The sequence below is a fragment of the Pezoporus occidentalis genome, unplaced genomic scaffold (assembly GCF_034315485.1).
Source record: "Pezoporus occidentalis ecotype Australia unplaced genomic scaffold, CSIRO_AGI_Poc_V1 ctg253, whole genome shotgun sequence".
Classification (NCBI taxonomy): Eukaryota; Metazoa; Chordata; class Aves; order Psittaciformes; family Psittacidae; genus Pezoporus; species Pezoporus occidentalis.
The window spans coordinates 337041-359735 of record NW_026914426.1 but is presented as its reverse complement, the minus strand read 5'-3'; the positions used below and the strand labels follow the sequence as shown (position 1 = coordinate 359735).

At 54.7% G+C, this 22695-nt stretch overlaps 5 protein-coding genes across 8 annotated transcripts in view; 3 read left to right on the top strand and 2 right to left on the bottom strand.

The window, feature by feature from the left end:
• Nucleotides 1–866: 866 nt before the first annotated feature.
• MRM3 (mitochondrial rRNA methyltransferase 3) lies at nucleotides 867–2864 on the bottom strand. The gene is made up of 4 exons (XM_062623465.1): nucleotides 2584–2864; nucleotides 2222–2466; nucleotides 1688–1855; nucleotides 867–1491 (listed from the first exon to the last, which is right to left on the bottom strand). The coding sequence occupies exons 1-4, from the start codon at nucleotides 2862–2864 to the stop codon at nucleotides 959–961; spliced, it is 1227 nt and encodes a 408-aa protein (XP_062479449.1). The 3' UTR covers nucleotides 867–958.
• A 14-nt stretch (nucleotides 2865–2878) lies between these two features.
• Nucleotides 2879–7912, top strand: GLOD4 (glyoxalase domain containing 4). The gene is made up of 9 exons (XM_062623467.1): nucleotides 2879–3005; nucleotides 4021–4070; nucleotides 4893–5013; nucleotides 5749–5893; nucleotides 6092–6228; nucleotides 6572–6658; nucleotides 6896–7009; nucleotides 7097–7183; nucleotides 7693–7912. Exons 1-9 carry the CDS (start codon nucleotides 2916–2918, stop codon nucleotides 7756–7758), a joined length of 897 nt encoding a protein of 298 aa, XP_062479451.1. The 5' UTR covers nucleotides 2879–2915; the 3' UTR covers nucleotides 7759–7912.
• Nucleotides 7913–9048: 1136 nt separating this feature from the next.
• Nucleotides 9049–14045, top strand: GEMIN4 (gem nuclear organelle associated protein 4). Its single transcript, XM_062623457.1, has 3 exons — nucleotides 9049–9170; nucleotides 9261–12507; nucleotides 13906–14045. The coding sequence occupies exons 1-2, from the start codon at nucleotides 9161–9163 to the stop codon at nucleotides 12461–12463; spliced, it is 3213 nt and encodes a 1070-aa protein (XP_062479441.1). The 5' UTR covers nucleotides 9049–9160; the 3' UTR covers nucleotides 12464–12507; nucleotides 13906–14045.
• TLCD3A (TLC domain containing 3A) lies at nucleotides 12969–18718 on the bottom strand. Its single transcript, XM_062623466.1, has 5 exons — nucleotides 18441–18718; nucleotides 17854–17937; nucleotides 15602–15815; nucleotides 15327–15422; nucleotides 12969–14890 (listed from the first exon to the last, which is right to left on the bottom strand). The coding sequence occupies exons 1-5, from the start codon at nucleotides 18560–18562 to the stop codon at nucleotides 14621–14623; spliced, it is 786 nt and encodes a 261-aa protein (XP_062479450.1). The 5' UTR covers nucleotides 18563–18718; the 3' UTR covers nucleotides 12969–14620.
• Nucleotides 18719–18721: 3 nt separating this feature from the next.
• VPS53 (VPS53 subunit of GARP complex) overlaps nucleotides 18722–22695 on the top strand; it is a 67338-nt gene continuing 63364 nt past the window's right edge. For 2 of the 4 annotated variants that reach the window (XM_062623459.1, XM_062623458.1), the window contains exons 1-2: nucleotides 18783–18940; nucleotides 21666–21746. In XM_062623459.1, coding sequence (XP_062479443.1) covers nucleotides 18827–18940; nucleotides 21666–21746 — 195 coding nt within the window. In that variant the 5' untranslated portion in view covers nucleotides 18783–18826. Of the gene's footprint in view, nucleotides 18941–19611; nucleotides 19792–21665; nucleotides 21747–22695 lie in introns of those variants that run through there. The other 2 variants (XM_062623461.1, XM_062623460.1) reach the window with 2 other exon arrangements.

Here is a 22695-nt window from a genome sequence, read left to right as displayed (position 1 = left end):
TACCCTAAATTACCCTTAAATTAACTCGTATTCCCTTTACTGGAGATTTTTGAGGGGCTAGTGCTAAGTAGCTGGTTGAGCAGCTGGCATGTTAAACTGCATAGCAAGCCAGATAGAAGTCAGTGCTGTCACAGTAGCTGTCTGTCAACATGGAGCTTGCCAGCAATGCAGAGAGCATGGTGCAACATGGGAGCCTCCAGCATGACTGGGGTTGCATGGCACATCCCAGATCCACGGAGGTGGGTTGTTGTAAGCAGAGTTGTTGCCCTTGGGAAGGTACAGTCAGGCTTTGGGATCTCCTTTCCCTGTAACCAGTGCTTCTTCCCTGAGGGACAGCAACTGAGTAGCAGTGCCTGCAGCTCCTTTTCCACCTTTCTCCCTCATTCCTTATTCATCCATGCTGAGGCCTAGCTCCTAGAGCAGAGACACCCCACCGTGCAGCCAGCCTGGCATACAGCAGGCACCCTTGGCAGGGCTGGTGTGCTGCTCTTATCACTTCTCAGAGCTCAGGGTCTGGGTGAGCACCGGCAGGAGCCATTCAGGTGGCTGTCATTTGGCCTTTCTGACCCCAAACCCACCAGCCAGGCCACACAGCACAGGAAGGACACGGGCTATCACCAGCAGCCTGACCGGGCCAGCACAAATGCCACTGCGGCAGCTGCGTCCTGACCCTGCAGTGAGGGACCTGAGGCCTCAGATCTGCTGGATGCGAAAAACCAGGAGCTGGCTGCGGCAAGGCGAGAGTTCCTGCCGGCCTTTCCTTTCTCACTAGCATCCCCGTGCGGCAGCAGCGTCCGCAGGCTCTCCCGGAAGCCTGACACTCAGCCAGGCGCAGCTCTAACACTGCCAGAGCTGTTCAACACTCGTTTACTGCAAAACAAACAGCCCGAGCTGCTCTTTTATTAACTCTACAGCGCACCAAAGGGAAGAGAAGCTTCTTCAGCACCCAAACCTCAGTTCAGCCCACTACAGGGAACTTCTGCCTTTCATCTTCCTGCTTGTGCCTCTGCAGCAGCTGTCTCTTCCCCTCAAACAGCACAATGGCAGCAGCAATAGCAGAGTTCAAGCTGTCCACGCCTGGCACCACGGGAATGACCAGTCTCTTCCCACCCGTGCTGGCTGCGAGGTGAAGCGCGTCGGGACTCAGACCATGGGTCTCTCCACCGATCACCACTGCCACTGGAGTCTGTGTCCAGCTCTCGTAGTAATACTGTGCAGGCAGCTCTGGGATGCAGACACCTTCCTCTCCCTCTTCATCCTCATGCTCAGGAGCAGCTCTGGGTTTGGATTTCACAGGAGCCTTAAGGCTGCCAGGAGCAGAGCCAGCCCCATCAGCTCCTCTTGGGTCTTTGTTGTCAGCCACGCAGACCTGGATGCCAGCAGGAAGGTTGCTGGGAACAGATTCCCAGTCCAGGTTGGCGACGATGGGCAGTCGGAAGTGAGCCCCCATGCCTGCCCGGAGCACCTTTGGCTCCCAGGGATCCACACAGCCTGAGATGGAAGCAGGGAAAATGGTGACACTGAATCCCACAAAGATCAGATTCAGCTTCCCACAGCAAATCCTCTCTGTGCCAGACACTACTTACAAACTCTTGGGAACAACATCTTCAAGCATCTCTTAATTCCCTGCCATACCCCCAAAATTACTCAAACTGCACTTTCTTTTTCCCCAGGGAAAGGCTTTTACCTTCTGTGAGCAGCACTTTCTCACAGCCTGCTCCTGCTGCAGATCTCAGAATAGTCCCCAGGTTTCCTGGATCTCGGATATTGTCGCAGATGAGGAGCAGTGGCAAGGAGCTGGTCAGCTGAGCAGCAGGGTAGGACATCTTGGTATGGTCAGGCTTGGAAAAGATCCCTGAGGGGACAAAGTGATGACAGGCTTCTGGCTAACCCATCCCAAGGAGAGGGTTGTCTCTGGCTTACTTGCCCCAAATCCCACTAAGGATGTGCTGGAGGAAGCAGGAGGAAAAGCATGGCTTAAAGGAAGTTTGGGAAGTGTGACACTTTGGAAGGAGAACTATTTCCCAGCGGACCTAAAGTGACATGCCTTTAAAACCGAGTGCTAGCACCTTCAGTGCATCCTAGGAAAGGGAATTCTCCCAGGTCATACCCCTCTGGACAGACTGCCAGAACATCCAGGGGAAGGTTGTGAAGGCAGCCATTATCCACTTAAGTAAGTTTCCCGTTGAGCAGTGTTGTGACCGTTTCCAAAGCAACTTACCTATAAGCCCCTGAGGAGTTACAAGGTCAGACCAGCTCTTAATGTCTTCAAATTTCACCTTAACTAAGCTGGCTTGCTTCAGCTTGGCCTCGGGCAGCTCCTTCAGGTGCCCCATGGTGCTGAAGAAGAGGGTATGCGGCACAGCTCCTGCCTCCAGGGCGTCCTTGATCAGCCTGTGACCCTCCAGCAGGACCTTCCCGTGGTGATCCCGGAACTTCTTCGACTTGGTGATAGTCAGCACTTTCCTATGGAGAAGTTAATCACGGAAAAGGGCTGTTGACGCCCTGGAGAGCTTCGCTCCAAAGCCCCCGGTACCGGCAGCCCCGAGCCCACCCCGCTGATGCCCGCGGGCCGCGCCTCACCCCAGTCTCCTGTCACCGGGCGCCGCTTTCTCGTACCACAGCCCCGGCCCGGCCGAGCTCCGCTCCACCGCTGGAGGCGGCGGCGGCGGAGGGGGGGGCTTCTTGGGGCTCGGCTGCTTCTCCCCGGCCGCGCCCCGCTCCTTCCGCGGCGGCAGCACCCGCACGGGGCTCCTCCGCAGCGCCCGCACCCCGCGCCTGCCCTCTGCAGCCGCCTCCCGGGGCCCGCCGGGCCTCAGCAGCGCCCGGCACAGCCCCGGCGCCAGCCTCCCCAGCGCCGCCATCTTCCTCCGTCAGCGCTGCGCGACGGGCGCCCGCGGAGCGACGTCACCGCCATGGGGTGCCGGCGGGCGCTGCACTTCGTGTTCAAAGTGGGCGACCGGGCCCGGAGCGCGCGGTTCTACCGGGACCTGCTGGGCATGAGCGTGAGCGCGGGGGGGGTTCGGTCGGTGTCACCCACAGCAGCGGCCCTGAGGGGACGGGGGGACGGGGGGGGTCGGTGTCACCCACAGCAGCGGCCCTGAGGGGACGGGGGGACGGGGACGGTCGGTGTCACCCACAGCAGCGGCCCTGAGGGGACGGGGGGACGGGGGGGGTCGGTGTCACCCACAGCAGCGGCCCTGAGGGGACGGGGGGGGTCGGTGTCACCCACAGCAGCGGCCCTGAGGGGACGGGGGGACGGGGGGGGTCGGTGTCACCCACAGCAGCGGCCCTGAGGGGACGGGGACGGTCGGTGTCACCCACAGCAGCGGCCCTGAGGGGACGGGGGGACGGGGGGGGTCGGTGTCACCCACAGCAGCGGCCCTGAGGGGACGGGGGGACGGGGGGGGGTCGGTGTCACCCACAGCAGCGGCCCTGAGGGGACGGGGACGGTTGGTGTCACCCACAGCAGCGGCCCTGAGGGGACGGGGGGACGGGGGGGGTCGGTGTCACCCACAGCAGCGGCCCTGAGGGGACGGGGGGACGGGGGGGGTCGGTGTCACCCACAGCAGCGGCCCTGAGGGGACGGGGGGACGGGGGGGGTCGGTGTCACCCACAGCAGCGGCCCTGAGGGGACGGGGGGACGGGGGGGGTCGGTGTCACCCACAGCAGCGGCCCTGAGGGGACGGGGGGACGGGGGGGGTCGGTGTCACCCACAGCAGCGGCCCTGAGGGGACGGGACGGGGGGGGGTCGGTGTCACCCACAGCAGCGGCCCTGAGGGGACGGGACGGGGGGGGGTCGGTGTCACCAGCGGAGCGCTGAGGGGAGGGCGGAGGGTTCAGCGGGTCATACCCGCCCTTCGCACCCGCTCAGCCCCGGAAGTGCGGTCCCCGGCTCCTCCGGCCCTCGCCCTCTGTGCCCCGGAGCCGCCGGTTCGGCCCGGTGACAGCCGTGAAGTGAAAGGGGGAGGGAGGGAAGCGACGTGTCCCCGCTGAGCGTTTCCTCGCCTAATCCGGCAGGTGCTGAGGCATGAGGAGTTCGAGGAGGGCTGCAAAGCCAGCTGCAACGGGTGAGTGCCCGCAACCCCTTCCCGGCCCGTTGCTGCCCATGAAAGACCCGCTGTGTATTGTTGTTTCATCTGTTAAACAGGGGCTTTGTTGGGTTGTTGGTGGGGGAGGGGGGTTTAAGTACAAGGATGCTGGAGAGGGGCTCTTCATCAGGGACTGTAGCAATAGGACAAGGGTGATGGGTTTAAACAAAGGAAGATCAGGTTAGATGTAAGGCAGACGCTCTTCCCTGTGAGGGTGCTGAGGCACTGGCACAGGGTGCCCAGAGAAGCTGTGGCTGCCCCATCCCTGGCAGTGTTCAAGGCCAGGTTGAACACGGGCTTGGAGCAAGCTGCTCTAGTGGAAGGTGTCCCTGCCTGTGGCAGGGGGCTGGGAATGGATGAGCTTTAAGGTCCCTTCCAACCCAAACCAGGCTGGGATTCTGTGATTTTACTCCCCACAGAATCATAGAACGATGAAAGAAATCTTACACCCTGGTGCCTAACCACTTACTTTTCTTAATGAGAAAGTGCTGCTATAATTCCAGTTAATGAGCAGCTTGTGCTCTTAAAATGTGAGCCATTTGAAAGAAGGTAGAATTGCTTTTGTTGTATGGTCATGAACTACAGGCAGAGGTCAGAGGCGTTGACTGGGAGGTGCCTGTCTGCTGTGTACTGAGCTGGGAGCAGAACTCTTCATAGGTATCAGCTCCTACTTGATGGGAGGCTACTGGCTTCCTGTACCGTTTGATTACTCTAGAGATGCAGTTCTTCCTTGGAACACTAGTACTTCAATTCTCAAGGTTTATTTCCAACACTCATGCCAATTAAATGTGGATGTTCCAGCCCTTATGATGGAAAATGGAGCAAAACAATGGTGGGCTATGGGCCAGAAGACAACCACTTTGTTGCAGAATTGACTTACAATTATGGAATTGGAGAATATCGCCTGGGCAATGACTTTCTGGTGAGTACCACACTTAGCAGCAAGACCTTTCTTCTTATAAGCATTTCACTTTTACAGTTAGGAGTCTGCTTGACATATAGGTTATACCAGAAACTAGAGCAGCTTTGTGCTCACTTAGGATCCAGGAAGTGCTTCCATAAGCTCCCCCTCTTAGCTGCTGTGTGTGTAGGACAGCTGGTATTTGCTGCCAACATGGAATGGTTAGCTAAGAAGGATCTTGCTGTAGGAAAACACTCTTTTATTTGTTATTAGTTATTTCTTCACTGTTCACTTGCTGACAGCCAATGAAGATCTCATGTTTCATGTATGAATACATGTAATGTGTTTGCTCATCTTTTCCCCATAGCTAATTAATATTCTTCCTCCAGCCTGTGGTGTGCCAGGGAATGGCCACTTGGAGCCATGGATGGCTGCCTAACCTGGCAGAACAGTTAGGATCTCGATTTTCTGCTTCTGTACAATGTGTTGAGTCGGAGTTCTAAATTCCTTTTGCTTTTCATTTCCCTTTGATGGGAAAGAAAGGCAAATGGATGCATTCAAAATATAATGGGATGTAGAATAAGGTTAAGCATATTTTCTAGGAGCAGGATATTTGGCTCTCAGGAGATTGTATGGTCCATCTGTTATAAAAAGCGTATTTTCCAGTTTGTTTCTAGTCATTTGTAGAGGCTGATTGTTAAAAGACAGGATTTGGTCAGCATCTGCTCTGTGAATTTTGTGTTCTCTTCTCACCAGGGCATAACGCTTGTGTCCAGCCAGGCTGTGAGCAATGCTAAGAAGATGGGGTGGCCCATCAGAGAAGTCACCACTGGTGTTTTTGAAACTGAAGCCCCAGGGGGATACAAGTTCTACCTGGAAGATAAGGAACAGCTCAAGAAAGGTGAAACATACACTTGCTCTTTCTTGTGTTCGAGAGATTTATGAGTGGGCTATTAAACTGGGCTGTGCATTTGTGTTGACAGTGTTTTACAAAGCAGACACGCTTTTGTTCTCTCTACCTTACTTCTGAAGAATGTAAAACTGTGCTTTTAAAACACAGTATACTTGTAACCAATTTCAAATGATTTCATTCTTCAAGATCCTGTGATGAAGGTGACCTTGGGTGTCTCCAGTCTCCAGAAGTCTATTAATTACTGGTCTAATTTGCTCGAGATGAAAATCTATGAGAAGGATGAGGAAAAGCAAAGGGCTTTGCTGGGCTATGCAGATAACCAGGTTAGTCCTTGGAAAACTTTCTACTTCTGATCTTTAAGAGTTACATCTCGTCATAGAAACCTCTCAACCTCTTATTCCGTGAGAACAGTCTTAAAGGTGAAAAAAGGTTTTAATTAAAGCAACTGTGCACTTAATTCTGTGTACTTTAATTAAAGCTTGTGTACACTCCACGGCATTTTTTAAGTAAAAAAAAAAAAGCTGTGGTTTGCTCTGGTAGTTCTGTCTTGTTGGGAAATACGTCTATGGGTGATTTTGAAGCCATCCACATGACTGAAAAGCTGGAGCGAATGTAGCGTGGAGAGCAGAGCCCTTGCAAGTCAGGTTTGCTTTTTCCCTCTGTCAGTGTAAGCTGGAGCTGAAGGCTGTTGGAGGAGCAGTGGATCACGGGACAGCGTTTGGGCGCATCGCCTTCTCCTGTGCAAAGGAAGAGGTAACAACCACATTTCTCTCCCCACCTTGCATTGCCCAGAGCTGGATGGTGGGAAGTTAATTTCTAGTGTTGGCAAATATCTCAGTTGCGAATAAAATAATACTGGGCAGATATTTATGTTCTTCACAGTGGGAATGCAGTGGAGCTATGGGTAATGGGGAGCTGTACATGGGAACAGTCTGAGTACATCTGATCTTCACCTGACTAGGGCAGACTTTTGTTTGTTTTCTGTTCAAGTTGCCAAAGATTGAAGCGCTGATGAAAAAGGAGAATCAGAAAATTCTAACACCTCTGGTCAGCTTGGACACACCTGGCAAAGCCACAGTGCAAGTGGTTATTTTGGCCGATCTTGTGAGTAGTATTGGAAATAGCAGTTGAATTAGATTTAAATGTCTTCCTGTCATTTATCTAACTTTCCTGCTCTTGCATTTGGTTTAGGATGGCCATGAGATCTGCTTTGTGGGAGATGAAGCATTTAGAGATCTGTCCAAGGTGGACCCTAACGGTGCCAAACTGTTGGATGATGTAAGTAGTGCTGTCTGCACATCCGTTTTCCTCCTGATCATTTACCTGTAGAACCTAATTTTCATTCCATGTGGAGGTTTTCTGAGAAGCAAATCCTAATCTTGCTAAGGAAAACAAATCAGTTTTGAAACTTCACTTTCAAAACTCCTGGATAGAGTTTTCCAGCCTCGCTCTTGGGGCAGCCGGGTGGTGTTGTGTCACCACACTTTCATGTAAGCTACTGCAGGGAATGATGAGCTCCTGTAATGTCAGTGCAGCTCCATGTCCCTGACAGCACAGGGGCTCTGGTATGGAGTGTGAGCTCTGTGGGAAGGCTATGTTTAAACTGTCCTGGTTTGCTCATCTTACCAGCTCATGTGGTTGATTTTCAGTGTCTGTTTTCCTTACTAGCAGCTTTCCTCCTGATTACAAAGTGTCCTTGTGGTCAGTCTGGGGTGCGGGACGGGCTGGTGAGTGTGAGCAGCAGCTCAGCCCTGGTTCTGAATGTGTAAATGCTTTCCTCCACACAGGCCATGGCGTCAGACAACAGTGACAAGTGGTTTGCTGCGCACAATATGAAGAAGGCTGCTGCTTAGCTGGAGGAGAGGCTGGACTGCTCCTTCCTGCTGTGGTTTTCATCAAAGAGAAATACACCAATCCCATGTACCACGTTGGATTACCCCTTCCAGTAAGGGAGTGCCTTTGTGTCCCACACTGGTTGATTTGTTTGATTTAAGCTTTTGTCTTTTCCTACTGCTCTCTCCTTTCAAGCATGTTTATCCTTCAGAATAGTCAGGTTGCACAGCAGGGAGAAGGTTGAGCCTGTGGCTTCTAAAACAGGTCCTCCATTGACAGGAAAACCTCACACTTCTGTGTTGTTATACTTGAAAAAGAGAGTGCTTGACTGATTACAGTACCAAATTCTGTAACTAACTGGCTTTAGTTGTCCTGGATTTCCTGCTTAGAGAAGGGATTTTTAGGAGGCTGTGGGTGTTGCAGCTACCCTGCTTTGGTAGTGAAGTGTAGGGATGAAGGGAAGGGCTGGGTATGGGGAACTGGAGCAGTTCAGCTGTCACAGCCTGGGCCTGTTTGCTGTGAACAGCAAAATAACTCACTAGATCACATGAACGTTATAGTCTGGAGCAAACTTTGTTTTCATTCCAAGATGTTTCCCCAGCTTTCGAGGTGAAATATTCACTTGAGGAGCCCAGGGTGTGTTTCTTACTGGGGTCACGTTGTTGATGTGGTGGTTTCCACCCCTTACCAAGGAGCCTACCACATTCCAGACAGGAGCCGGGGCTGTGCTCTGAGGTGTGAGGCAGCACTGTGCTGTCCGTAGAGGCACCAGGAGGTGACTTGAATGTGGGTTTGCAATTGGCTTTTGATGAGAAATTGCCTTTGGAAGTAACAGTTTTGGATTTATTCCATTGGAATGAAGTCACTCTGCTTTTGCTAGTGGAATGGAATGCGGGGAGTAATTATAGTACTGTCTGCATCAGGCATGCTGTCTGGTTTGTCATCTTTCTCTGCAAAAACCTTTTATGTTTAGCAGAGAAAAAGCAGGAAAATCAGCAGTGCCGGCAGCCACCGAGGCGTGTCAGTGCCTGCAGTGAGTGTTCTGAATTTAAGCAGGAAAAATCACTGTGATTTTTTATCATTTGAGCTTTTCAGTTCAGGTTCAATGATGATTTTGAATCACGTATTGATCAAGTCAGTGTCATGTGCAGCTGCACCCTGGAACTGCCGCTGCTTGCCAGTGTCACCCTTAAACTAATAAAAGGTGTCCCGGAGGCCGGTGTGTGTGCCTGCTTCGGTGTACCGGGGCTTCCGCTCCCTTTAGTCGGGCTCCCTTTTAATTCCGTGCACGCAAATTAATTACGGGAAGGAGGTGCGGGACAGGCGGCGCCACCGCGGGGCCGCCAGGGGGCGCTGCGGGCGGAGCGCTGCTGCCCTCTCCGACGTCAGATCGTGGCGCCGGAAGCCGGGCGCGCCGCAGCCATGGAGGCCGGTAGGTGTGGGGCTGGGGGGGAGCGGGGCCGGGTGGGACGCGGTGGGGAGCGGCCGGGGCCGGTCCGAGGTAACGGTGTGTCCCGCGCAGGGCCGTGGGGCGTGTGCGAGGAGACGGCCATACTGCAAGGCGGGTTCCTGCTGGCCGCACGGCTGACCCAGCCGCGGTCGCTGCGGGAGCTGCGCAAAGCCGACTGGCCACGCGTGGGACCCCCCATCACCGACGCCCTCGGGGAGATCGGGGCCCTCTGCCGCTCACCGCTGCAGCACAGCCTGTGGAAGGAGGAGGCTGTGGCCATCGTCTGGGCTAAAGTCCTGCTGCCGGCTCCCCCGGCTGCTTCCCTGGACCAGGGCTGGAAGGAGGATGGCTTCTTCTCCATGGGCAGGATGATCCCCGACGTTAACCACACCGTCCTCTTCGAGCTCGTCAAAGCTCTCAGCGAGCCCCGGCTCTTTGTGCGCCTGCTGCTGGCGCTGCCCCAGGATGTGTGCCGGAGCCAGCTGCAGCACTTGGTGGAGTACATCGCCAGTGAGACATCCCCATCAGACATCAGGCTTTTCTTGGATGTGTGGTGGGAGGTGATGAAGCACAAGGAGGGAGAGGAAGATGCAACAGTCTCTGCATTCAGCGCTCTCATACGTCAGCATGAGTGTGAGTCCTCCCTGGATGATGGCCTCCAGCCCCCAAAGAGATTCAAGGGTGACCCTGATCCTCTGAACGACCCCCCTGCTGCCACCAGCCTTCTCATGGTCCTAATAGAGGGGTTAAAGCGAATCTATGGGTGCATCGCCCTGCCCTGCATGAAGTGCTATGCTGTGGCCAACCTGGCAGAGCTACTGTCCATGTTCACTGAGCTGGAGTCAGAGAGCAGCCCCCTCCCTGTGGCAGAGTACCTGGAGAAGATCAGCACTGTGGTCAGCCTCTGGACTGGTGACACTGAAAGCATGTACCACCACAGAGGGCTGGATGAGAAGGTGAGGGAGGCAGAAAGGAGCATGAGCCTCTTGTCCATGGCCAAGCTCTCCCATGAGGAGCTCTTTGTTGGCTTGGACTTTCTGTCTAGCTTGTTGCATGCCTGGGGGGAGGAGCTGCAGGGAACCCTAAGCAGCTCTGAGGAGAAGCTCTGCTATGAGAGTTACCGGCTCCTGGATACACTTACCACCCTTGGGAAGAACCTGGGTTGCTTCTCAGAAGCTAAAGACCTGGGTGAGGATGAGACACGTGTAGTGTTAAAGCTGACACAGATCTCTAAGGACTTGCTTAAGGAGATTAGTGCCAGCCTGAAGAGCAAGGATTTGGACACCAGCCTTGTGTCTTCAGTTGCCATGACAATCATTGAGCAAAAGCTGGACCGGCATGTGGAAATGTGCTCCATTTTTGCATCTGAGAAGACCTGGGCCTTTTCAAGGGACTGGCTTGGCTGCCTTGTGAAAAACAAAGCTCTCTTCCAGAAACCAGAGCTAGTTTTGAAATTGCTGGAGACGCTGGTGAGCTTTGCCGTGCTCCACCAAGACAAGGAGGCCCGAGAGCTACAGAGGCAAGTGACCAAAGCCATTGTGGAGTGTTACAATGAGCTGTCATTAACTGACAAAAACCAAGTGATCTCGGGCATCCTGGTGTCCTGGGGTGGACGGGGTCTGTCCCTGAACTTGCAGGTTGTCATGGACGGGTTTCAGGAGGATCTAAATGTGACTTTCAACCAACTCACAAAGAGCGTGTCTGATGAAGGCCTGACCAGAGCTGTGGCCTCTGTAGCCAGGCTCACTCTGATGTACCCTGAGGCCACAGTGAAGCAGGTTTGTAACCTTGCTGTAGTCAATCTGGGAGCTCACCAGTTCCTTGCACAAATACTCTGCTCCTTCCCAGTACTGAGCTTCCTGGAGACCCACGATGATCCCAGCAGGCCACGCAGCCTGGTGCTGAGGTGTCTGGAGGAGGCAGTATGGGGGAGGCTTTCCACTGCGAGGGAAGAGGAACAGTTCCTTGAGTTCCTGGCCTTTCTTATGGAGCCAAGCTCAGCCACCCCCCTTGTGTCACCAGCAGAGGTGACCAAAACCTTTGTCTTTCCCTATTTGAAGTCAGACTCTGTTCACATTGAGCTGAGCCTGCAGATCCTCAGTAAGGTTTTGGGGATACAGTCTAGTTCAGAAGAACACTGGATCAAGTCCTGTCACCCATTCCCACTTCTCCTCAGCCTCTGCAAGCTTCTAGATGGTTACACAAAGTACTGGCATCGGCCTAGGGACCAGCTCTTTCCTTCTCTGGAGACCAAAGACCTGATACTGAACATCCTCTGCCAGCTCTGTGAGGTGGTAAGACCAGAAACTGCCCCTTCCCCTGAGCTGTGGGTCCAGTCACTCGCTTGGCTTCACAGGAGGGTGGCGTTGCTGGACTGGACCATTGGTCTGCGGCTGAAGAAGCTTTATGGAGACCACTTCAAGAACGAGGTCCCGGCAACACTGTTTGAGATCTGCACACTTCCCGAGGAGGAGTGGACATCCCAGCCTTTGCCAGCCTATGGACCGGGCACCGGGCTCCTGGCATGGATGGAATGCTGCTGCGTCTCCACGGCGCTCAGGGAGACAATGCTGACGCTCCTCACAGTCAATGTGGACAACCCCGAAGAAGTGAATCTCTTCAGCAAAGGGTTCCTGGTCGCCCTCATACAGGTCCTCCCTTGGTGCAGCCACAGTGAATGGAAGAGGCTTGCACATGTGGTTGAAAACCTGCTGCAGAGGCAAATCCTGCATGTGCCGTACACGCTCGAGTACGTGCAGTACATGCCCCTGCTCAACCTCCGGCCATTTGCCTGCTACCTCCAGTTCTCCATGCTCTTCCTGCGGGCTTTCCAGCTCCTCTGCAGCTCCAGCTGCTCCACCTGGCTGCCAGCAGAGGCTTGGTTCCATGTGGTCCAGCTCTACTGCAGCAGTTTGACAGACCTGCTGGGCTCTGTCAAGAGCATCGCGGGGTCCCCCTCGCACCCTGAGGACAGGACCTTCACGCAGGAGGTGTCCTTCATCTGCATCCAGATGTTCTGCCACCTGCTGCACGTCGCTGCCATGCTGCCAGAGCAGGGGTGCAGTGAGCCACTGGTGGTGGTAGCGTTGGAGATCCTCTTGCAGTATGAGGTGTTCAGCAGTGCTGATACATCCCCCAGCAACATGCTGCACAGAGCCAACGAGAGGCACTTCCTGGAGTCCATCACGGACAACGTCAGTGACCAGGAGCTGCGTGGCACCCTGCTGCAGAAGCTTGGCAAGCTGGGAGCACACTCAGGTGGGGAGCCGGCTTGAGGGGCTGGAGAGAGTGACAGAGGGGACCTCTTACGTGGGAAGCTGTAAGATCTGTAATAAACCCTTTCTACTTTTCTGTTTGGAGCTTATTCCCCCCCCCCCCCATGTATTCTTCCAGCCTATTGAAGGGGCTGTGTAAAGATAGGTCAGAACAACCACTCCCTAATTTTCCAGTGGAAATAGCTTTGGACACAGTTGTTCCTGAGCCAAGCTGCTGGGCCCATGGCTCCAGTTTTGCCTGCTGGCAGCCTGGGTTTATAAAGAGCCCATCAGCCTCTGGCATCAGGGAAATCATTTCCCTTGGGCTCCCCTGCCGCTAGCCCTCCCGTGTCCTGGGTAGATTGCTGGGTTCAACACGTGCTGCCGGACACTAGGATGTGAGTCAGGTGAGCTCAGGATGGGCAAGAACCTTGGGAAATACGTGTGCTGAGGTGGGGGTGCAGCAGTAACCCCACGTGTTAACACCCCCACCCAGAAATGAACAGCACATGGGAGAAACATCCAGTGGTGTGACTCAGAAAGGAAATCTTTATTGGTCTCCTGACAGTGAATAGGGTGGTGTTAGTGCAAACAGAGATGCCTCGTTGGCTTTCTGTTTCTGTCCTTACATAAGGCGCGTTACTTGCAGTTAAAACAGCGAGATAAAAACATCTGTAAGAGGTTGCAAGCGGTTTATAACATCAGCTGGCCTCGGTCATTAATGTAACCGTAGTGTTTGTGCAATAACTGACCGCATGTTGGAAGAGGCCCTTTATTTTACTCTTTCCAGAATACAGCCATGGCAGGGACAGGATCAGACCCAAGAGAACCAGGTCTCCCAGAGCTCTGCTGTTGTTTTAGGCAGAGTGAAAGGCACAGAGTGGTTACAGGTCTCTGGGCATGGGGGGCTGCCAAGGCCATGCTGGTGCAGTACCTGCCCTGGAGCAGGAGACCCCCAGGCAAGCTGAGAGGGCTGCAGAAAGGAGGTGGCTGCCCTGGCTTGTGCTGGCTGCAGGGAAGGAACTGAGCTGTTACTGACATCCACCTGCAAGGCTTGTGAACCCCGTGGTGCTGGGAAGCCTGTATCCATTCTGCTGAGACTGAAGGTGGAAATGGGCTGGGTGCAGCTCAGTGCCCTGCTCTGGGAGTGCTGGTTCCTTATGCACTGAGAGGGGCAGGAGGGATGGACACGGGGTGCTGGTGGGAGAGCAGGGCAGAGGATTTTAAATACCCACTGGGGGGGGTGTGGGACAGAAAAACAACTGAAGGTGGGGAAGAGGATGGAAGTTGCACCCCCTGCTGATGAAGGGCTCTACATAGTGCCCCATGTGTTGGTGAGACAAGGGCCTAGCAGTCGCTTGTCCCCATCCTGCTGTTCAGCCATGGGTGCTCTGCTCTGCCAGCATTACCGGGAAACAGCATAACCATTCCTCTGTCCTGGCACAAGCTTCTCTCTCCTCCAGCCCTGCTGGGAACACCGGAACCTCCAACCCTGGGACCACCAGCCACGGACATCAGTTATAGTGAAAAAGCACCTTTGGGTTAAGTGGGGTTTGAGTCCAGCAGCAGCAGGAGGTGCACATGGGAGGTAAGAGGCTGAACACGGCTGTAGTGAAGTGGTCAGGAACAGGCTCTGCAGAACCACTGCAGCCCCCGGCCTGGCTCTGCTCTCAGCTGGAGGTTGACCCAGAGCTGGAGCAGCGAGTTGGGGCTGCAGCAGGTCCAGTACATGGCTCCCGTGTCCCCAGTGCTGCTGCATGAGGCTGGGCACGCTCCAGCAACAGCTCCACTGCTGCCTTCAGCGCTGCGGGCTCCCTCGCACGGCGCTCGCTGCCGCGGTGTCTGGTGTCAGCCCCGAAGGACGCGGCGGGGGGGGTTGTAACAAACCCCTCTCGTGTGACCGTTCAGAGCCACGGCGTTGAATCCCAGCAGGAATGTCGTGCTTACAGGCTGGCTCCTACCCCGGCTCCCACGGGTGGGAGGACACAAGGCACTGGAGCAGAGTGGGAGGAAAGCCTTCCCAGGCTGGTGCTGCCTGGCACAGGATGGTGTGAGGCTGCTCCAGCTAACACAGCCCAGCGGGATCACTGCTCCCGCTGCTCTGCTCCCACGCTGGTCCCCGCAGTGAAGGTGGAAGAGCCGGGGGGAGCCGACCCTTTTCCAGCCCCGCGCCGGCCGTTATCTGCTCTTGTCGGCGGGCGAGCTGCCGTAGAGGCGAGCGGCCTTGCGGCAGATGAGCCTGAACCAGTAGAGCTGGGGGGCGATGAGGGAGGCGTTGGCGATGTTGCAGTGCAGGGGGATGCGGAAAGGCACCATGTAAACAGGGATTCCCACCTGCCGGGCGTAGGCCGCGTACATGAAGGGGAAGAGGAGAATGCGGCAGAGGAAGAAGGTCACCAGGATGAGGATCCCGTTCACCTTGTGCAGGAGCGTGTCCTGCATTTTGAGCTGGGGAAGGAAGAGGTGAACATGGGGTGAGTGTTGGGCAGGCAGCACCCCATTGCTCCTTGGGCATGGGCTGTGCTGGGCGCATGGAAACGAGCACCCAGGAGGTAATGAGTGAGGGGGAGCGTCTTGGAGGGAGCAGGGTGGATAGGGATGGAGAAGGGTAGAAGGGGACAGGGTGCAGGAGGAGTTACAGCGTACAGACAGGAGGGGGCAGCACCAGGACACGGCACAGCCCCAGTTCGGGGATGCTACGGGGCGTGCAGCTTACTGGGAGAAAGGGACATAGGATGGGAATCTGATGGAAAACAGCACTAAAGGGAGCTTGGGGTTACAGCTGTGGGGCTGCCTCCTCCGAGACCCCCAGCTCAGCTGCTCACAGGGCAGCCCGGGGCAGGGAAAGGGTATGAACTGCTGTGCCAAATCCCTCCTCACCTACCTGCATGAGGATTTTGCCCAGCGATACAAAAGGTGTGCTCAGCTCTGCCATGAAGATGCAGCCCACGAAGAAGTCCCCCAGCTCTCCCCTGAAGTGCTGCAAATAAAGCCAGCAGTGAGGACAGCGCTGGGAGCTAACACTGACCATCCCCAGGGTGGTCATGGACTTCTGACCATCAGAGATGCTTTGACAGTCACAGTCTTGGTCACAAGTCCTTACAGCCACACGGGGCTCCTTGCAGGCTGGATTTCAGTGCAGCCATGCCCAGCCCTTACCTGTGTGATGGGGGTGAGCACGATGAGGATGAAGAGGTGGTGGGTCACCATCAGCCGCTCCTGCAGCAGGAAGCTCCACACGCTGGCCAGCGAGTGCTTCTTCTCCACGATTCCCCTGTCCAGGCTCTTGTGCCAGTGGCAGAGGTACATGACATAAATGTCATAGGTCATGTAGGGAACAAGGACCCAGATGTACTCCACGGCCAGCCAGTGCCTAGGGGAGGAGCAACACACACACACAGGCATCACAGCAGCCCTGAGCACCCTGCGATGCTCTAGAAGGTGGAAGGGAGGCTTTAGGTCTGAAATGGAAGTGTCAGATTTTGAAGCTGAAGTAAGATGAAAGGGGATGAATTTTAACTGGATTTGGCTCAGCAGGTGCAGACTGTCCCAGAGAAAAGGTACCTGGTACCAGTGGAGGACACCTCCCCGTGCCAGGCACAGAGCTCAGCCCAGCCCAGCACAAACACAGTGCTAATGGGAGGATCTTGATTAGCCCAACAGCAGGTGTTTGCTGTGCAGGGCACAGCACTGCTCAGGATCCAGCACTAATCTGACACCTTGCGGCAGGTAATCTTCTTCCCTCAGTACTGGGACACCAAAGGTGGTGCTTGGTAGGGGGAAAAACTCCAAGTCTGGGTCCTTCCTGCCTGCCACACAGCTTCAGCTGGCTGCCTCACCCAGGGAGTGCTCGGAAAGCACCCAGAGACCTCAGAGGTAATTAGGGATGCCTGGCCTGGACCTTGGAGAGTGAGCTGCAAAATATCCAATATAGGCTATAAACCCCTACGAGGCGTTTTGTCTGTTGGGAAATAATTGCAGGCAGCTGCCTGTTCCCAACGCATGTTGGAATCCTGGTTGCACAACCCAGACAGCAGCAAGCCCTGCTCTGCAGGACACCAGGCTCCTTAAACTGTCCTGTGTGAAATCACATTGATAAACCAATACAAAACCAACCCATCCTACACTGCTGCTTGAAGAAACGTAGCTTGGGGCTCAAACAAATCTGCTTCTGCTTGCCTAGCATCTCCAGAGAAAAACTGGCACACGCGTTCCCGTTCCAGATAGAAAGATTTAAGTGATGTAAAGCAGGGAGGGGAAGTGACTATTGTGTTTGCAAAACTTGCCCAGGGCTTTGGAGGGCAATTATGGTGCCAGCAATATAATGATTGCCTGCCTGTGTAAATAAATTGGCAAATTTTACTGCAACCTTTGTGATGCTTCCCGGCTCTCTGGTTCACTGTCATTCTCTGAGGCCTTCCCTGCTGAGCGCTGGGCTGTATTTCCTTCAGATCCAAAGAAAATCTAGGTCTCTGACCACAAAGTAGTTGCATGGAGCTGCTGGCCTTGAGAACACTGGGTTCTGGGGAGGAGGAGGACTGCCAGCAGTGCCTGTGACTGTGTGGGTCTGGGATTCATCATCTGCCTTATCTGTACAGCAGAGATTTTATTTTAGAGTCAAATGGTAACTCATTAGACTGCCCCAGGTTATCAGGACTGAGCAATTGGGATAGATCTCACTCTAGCGCAAGGGAGGACATTTCACATCTGTGTATTAAGGGCAAGTCTGCGATGACCAAGACGGCAGCCTTCCCTGAGAATCGCCCTAAAATCCAGGGTGTGATGGTCAAATGCCACCTTAACGTAATTATATTCTGCCCTCCTACAATTTGCTCTCCTGATAATTGCTCTGTTTTTAAGTCTTCTGACCCAGATTGCACTATCGCTCCTGCTGAGAGCCACTTCTGGGGCAGATTATCTCTGAGCACTGAGGACAAGGCAATGTGCTTTTTCTTCAGAGCTGACTCTGTACTAATTTTCTCATTTCTGGACTCCTTCAGAATCCATCTGGCACGGAGAAGGCGATGAACCTCTAAAGTCAATTCTCACTAGGTCTGTTTCAGTCGTTAGCCCTTTCCCCTTCCAGCAAGGAGACTCCCAACCCCTTTAGAAGTGATGATGTCTTTATTTTTGGCTCATATATGAGCCTATGTTACAGCCCATCCTGAAGAGCAGAACCTCCATGCTGGCACAGCAGCCTCTCAGGGCTGAGCTCAGGGCACAAGCATGTGCCTTTTGGGGGGTGTTTGGCCAGTGCATTGCCCAACCCTTCACCCGAAGCAGAGGAAATAGGAACATGAAACTAGTTTCCCTCTTCCCTTTGTACATGCAAGCCCTCGGCATAAAACACTCCAGCTGCAAGCTGGGCGGGCACAGCCTGTGTGTGCTCCTCACGGGACAGCAAGGGTTACCTGTCATACACCACATCCTTGCAGTTACGGACAACCGTGATCCCTGACACTGTGGCCATCGTGGCTTGGACCGTCGACACCAACCTGAAACGCAGAGAGCAGGAACAGGTCGCCCCGAACGTCTCCCGGCAGGGCAGAGGAGCCGCGGTGGCCCCGCTTGCACCGGGTTTGCTCCTGGCACTCGACGCCTACTCGGAGCACGCCCCGAACGCCTTGTCACGGCTCTGCCCCGCGCCCAGCGGCGAGGGACGCTGCTGTGCCAGGCCCCGACACCGCGACACGGCGGGGAGGGGGTGTCCGGGTCTCGTCCCTGCCATCCCGAGCCTCAGCGGGTACAGAGGGAGAGCTGCACCCGAGCATCCCCGCACCGCCAACGGGAGCCCGCGGGGTCCCTGCCCCTCTCGCACTGTCCGGCCTCGGGGCTACCGGGGGTCGGGGCACCCCCGGGGGCAGCTCCCAGCGCCGGGGCTCGGTGCTCTTGTCCCGTCCGGATCGCTCCGGTCCCGATCCCGGTCCCTGTCCGCCGTGATGTGTAACGGTGGCAGCCCGCCGCGATCCGCGCCTCCTCCCGCCGATCCCGTCCGTACCTGCCGCTGAGGAGGATGCGGTCCTTGAGGCTCCATCCCGGGGCGGCCCAGCGCAGCAACCGGATGCAGAGGACGAAGAGCCCCGGGAAGAAGGCGGAGGCGAGGGCCAGCGTCCGCCACATGAGGATGACCACGGCCGCTGCGCTGCCCCCGCCGCCGCTTGTCAACAGCGGGACGGGCGGCGGGAGGGTCCCGCTCGGCTCCTCTCGGCTCCGCTCGGGAGGGACCGGCCCCGCCGCTGCCGCCCCCGCCGGGACGCGCCCCGCACCGCCGGGCGGCAGGCCCCGCCCCGCCCAATGGAAACCACGCCCACACCGGGTTCCCGCCCCTCCCAAGCCACGCCCCCGGCTGCTGCGGCGGAGGGGGCGTGTCCTCCGGCTCCCGCCATGCCGCGCGGCCCGGAAGCGGCGGCCGCCATGGAGGAGGACGAGCCGGAGCTGGAGGCCGGGTTGGAGGCGGCGCTGGAGCTGGCCCCTGCCGTGCAGGCCGCCATCGAGCAGGTGCGCCGGGACGGGCGGGCAGGGCTCAGCTCCTCCGGTGAGGCCCCGGCTGTGGGCGCGGCCCGGTGCCCGCCCTGTGAGGGCCCCGGCGCGCTCTGCCGGCGTCCTGGGCCCACACGGGGCCGCGGCCGCGGCGGTGCTGAGGGGGTGTCAGCGGTCTCCGCAGCGCCCTGCGGCTGCCCTCAGCGCGGCAGAGCTCATCTGATTGCTTCCCCATTGGGGTGTTGACCGCTCTGGGCCGGCCGTGCCTGTCCTGTCTGCCGAGTACTGGGTGTGTAAAGTGTCTTAATGGAGCTCAGTGTTTTGCAACTCGGCTGTGAGGGTGCTGAGGCGCTGGCACAGGGTGCCCGGAGAAGCTGTGGCTGCCCCATCCCTGGCAGTGTTCAAGGCCAGGTTGGACACAGGGGCTTGGAGCAAGCTGCTCAGTGGAAGGTGTTCCTGCCCGTGGCAGGGGGTTGGAACTGCATGATCTTAAGGTCCTTTTTATCCCAAGCCATCCTATGATTCTGTGAAGTCAGGGTAATCTAAATGGCTTGGTTTGACTTTTGTGATTGGTATGTTCCAGCCCAAGTCCTCCAGTGTTCCCTGAAACCCTTTGTGGCTCTTGAAGCCCACAAGAACCTGGGGTAAAGTCATGTATCTGTTGGAGTCTGTGACTGTTTTCAGCCAACCCTTCCATCTGAAGAGCTCTTCCATGTAGTAGAAGTCTGTGGGCAGCAGTAGCTGTGTCTCAGAACATCACTTGAGTTACCACAGTTTCTTTGGTATTGAGGCTGGTGGATCACTTTTGGTGGCTCTCGTCAAAGACTTGGGGCAGACCATGGCATCTGGAGTGAGCCCAGTGCTAGCAGGTGAGGAGGGCAGCACAGTTTTTCTTTGGGTGCTGCATCAGCTTTGGAGTATTGTTGCTCCAGAGAGACACCCCACATACTTTTATCTTTGCATGGGGAAAATCAATGAGTTTATTGTTGGCAGTAAATCATTGAGTAATTTTTACTGAAACTTTAAGAATTGCTAAGTTAAATGCCTGTTTCTAAAGTAGACCTGGAACTTGTCGAGAAGAACCCTCTGTGCTTGATAGAACCTGAGTGTTTGAAAGCCTCCTGTGATTTCTGACATCAGGCAACCAAGGAAGGTTACCTAATGACATTTTAATCAAGCACAAAATGTCTCTTCAGTGTAAACCATATCTTTTAGAGACAGTCTTGACTTGAGTTTTGAAGCAGTGGAAAATCCATCAAATCCCTGGCTGAATTATTTTAACAGGCAGCAGGGGCTGTTGGCAGATACATCCAGAGCTAGGGGAGGTTTTGAGGTTGCTGCTGCCTCCTGCCTTCCATCACTTCCTCACTGGCACTTCCTAACCCAATAATCTTCTTGTTCCTTTGTTTCTTAATCAGCTTTGGGCAGAACCCGCCAGGCTCTGGTGAAATGGGAACTGGCTCAGCTGACTCCTGCCTGAAGTGAGGCAGGGAGCACACGTGGTGCTCCACCAAATGTGGGGTGCTCATTTCTGGTTAATGGGCTGTGACAAAACCAAAGGAGTAGCAACCTCTTCAGCTGGTACAGCTGCCTGCAGCACTGATCTGTATCTGCAGTTGGAGTAAAGCTCCTGAGCAGCCTTTACCGTCCATCTCACCCTTTGCTTCTGCTGCTTGTGGAGATTTGGGGTTTACTGAATCTGCAGGAACTGTGAGCCCAGAGCAGGACAGGCTGGTTGTGATGCTGCAGCTGTGCTGTGAGGTTGGCCTAATGTCAGAGCATGTTCCTCATTCAGGCACCACCTCATGCTGCCTGCTTCTCCTTGGCCACAGGAGTAGCTTTGGGAAAGCTGCTGAAGAGGTCTGGTTCATAGAAGTGGTCTCACAAAACCACTGCTTTTAAGCTGCAAAATGTGTAAAACAGCATAGATGCTGTGTGTGCTCAGGTCATGCAGGTTTCTGTGAAGGCTTTTGGTGACCAGGGTGATGTGTAGGGATGAGCCGTGCATTTGCTAGGCAGGGTTTTGACCACAGAGTGCAGAGCTGATGGCTGTGTGAATCTGAATATGGAAGGAGTATGTTAGCAGAGAAAGGAAAGCATCATTTAGTCTGTGGGGATGAAAAGCAAAGCTTGACAGCTGCCTTTGTGTTGTTTGAGCTACTTCTGAGGAGAGATGAGATCTGTTGTACTGCAGCTGCTCTTTCCCCTTTCTTGTGGGTAGGAATAATCATTCAGCAGATTCTGTTTCTCTCCCTCTTTTTCATGTGGAAGTGGCAAACCCAAGTCTCCAGAGAACTTGTACAACCATTGCTCAGTTCATCATGATCCCTGTTACGTGGCTGTGAACAGCAAATCCTCTTCTCTCACCACAGGGCCTTGGAAAGATCAGGGCAATGCCACAGCACAGGGGGTCATTTCCGGATACATCAGAATGGTTTGGGATGGATAATTAATGGTTTGGCTGTGTCAGGAATTCCTTGTAAATGAGTGCTTGATACACCTGGGGCTGTATGTGGAAGCATGTATATATGTTATTGGCATTTACCCAGGCTGATATCCACAGGAATGTGGCTGCTTTACTCCTGGGCACAGGCCTGACCACTCTCTGTGCACACTTGTTAGAACAATGCAGTGAAACAATCAGAAGTGGGTGCTGAAGTAACTAAAAGTAGTAGATACTGTGTAAAGTTAGAGAAATTAACAGTGATGTATTGATTGTATTTGTTTTCTTTCCTCTTTTCAGGTATTTCCCAGCCAAGATCCACTGGACAGAGCAGATTTCAATGCAGTGGAGTATATTAATACTCTCTTTCCCACTGAGCAAGTAAGTAGTGCTCACAGCACAGCCTTCTCTGTGAGGGGTAACCTGATAGGAAGTGACTGAAGGCATGTTGAAACCTGTACCCAAGCCTTTTATTTTAAACAGTAGCACAGGTAGTAAGACTATAACAATAATCACTTCTTAGATTCACATCTCATGATGTTCACTGTCATTATGTAGTCCCTTTCCACCCAAAGTGCTTGCTGCATTAAAACTCCTGATCTGTAGAAATAAATCAGCTTTCTATATAGAGTTTTCTCTTCCAGTAAATGTCATGACTTGCTGCGTCTTAATCAGTGGTGAATCCTCACAGGTTTCAGCCAAATCAGGCAGGTGTTGCCTTGAAGTATCACTGGAGAGTCACCCATGTTTGAGAGTTATTGTTTCTTCGGAGATTTAAGGAATGAGATTGCCATGGGCTCATATCCATACTTTGTTTTACCCAGATCAGCCTCGGGGGCAGTTTTGGGCTAATCTGTTGCAAAAGGAAGTGATGCTGCTGCTGAAGATTGAGTTGTGAGGCAGCCCCAGTATTTACCATGCTTAAGATCCTCTGCAGCACCAACTATTTTGGCTTTCAGCTGTTTCTATTTAGTTTGCTGGTGGTGCTGGCTTGGCTTTTTCCTTTTGCTAATAGTGGTGAAGAGCTGTTTTCCCTGCAGTACCCCCACTAAAGCTCCAGCAGCAGCCAGGCCTCCTCCAGTCCATGTACAGGCTCTGCAGCAGGGTCTCTGCCCAGGGAAGGTACAAGCTCTGTCCCCGTTGCCCACTGGAGGTCACTGTCACCACGGCGTTTCAGGAGTAGTTGCTGACAAGGGAGGGCTTGGGGCACCCTGCTTGCTCAGGGCTGGGTGGGAAGCAGGGAGCCTTTGGGACCTGGAGGGCTGCCCCTTGGCCTGCCCTGGCTTTTGCCACTCTTCGTGTTGTGACCTGAAGGTTGCAGCTAAGTTGC

What these genes read in the sequence shown, in the direction of transcription:
- MRM3 (XM_062623465.1), bottom strand. Translation starts at nt 2,864, where the DNA reads ATGGCGGCGCTGGGGAGGCTGGCGCCGGGGCTGTGCCGGGCGCTGCTG. An exon ending in CCCGGTGACAGGAGACTGGG is followed by an intron (nt 2,467 to 2,583) that starts GTGAGGCGCGGC and finishes ACTTCTCCATAG; the next exon opens with GAAAGTGCTGACTATCACCA. An exon ending in AACTCCTCAGGGGCTTATAG is followed by an intron (nt 1,856 to 2,221) that starts GTAAGTTGCTTT and finishes TTGTCCCCTCAG; the next exon opens with GGATCTTTTCCAAGCCTGAC.
- GLOD4 (XM_062623467.1), top strand. Translation starts at nt 2,916, where the DNA reads ATGGGGTGCCGGCGGGCGCTGCACTTCGTGTTCAAAGTGGGCGACCGG. An exon ending in TGCAAAGCCAGCTGCAACGG is followed by an intron (nt 4,071 to 4,892) that starts GTGAGTGCCCGC and finishes TGGATGTTCCAG; the next exon opens with CCCTTATGATGGAAAATGGA. An exon ending in TGGGCTATGCAGATAACCAG is followed by an intron (nt 6,229 to 6,571) that starts GTTAGTCCTTGG and finishes TCCCTCTGTCAG; the next exon opens with TGTAAGCTGGAGCTGAAGGC.
- TLCD3A (XM_062623466.1), bottom strand. Translation starts at nt 18,562, where the DNA reads ATGTGGCGGACGCTGGCCCTCGCCTCCGCCTTCTTCCCGGGGCTCTTC. An exon ending in TGCTCACCCCCATCACACAG is followed by an intron (nt 15,423 to 15,601) that starts GTAAGGGCTGGG and finishes CTTTATTTGCAG; the next exon opens with CACTTCAGGGGAGAGCTGGG. An exon ending in TGGGCAAAATCCTCATGCAG is followed by an intron (nt 14,891 to 15,326) that starts GTAGGTGAGGAG and finishes TTCCTTCCCCAG; the next exon opens with CTCAAAATGCAGGACACGCT.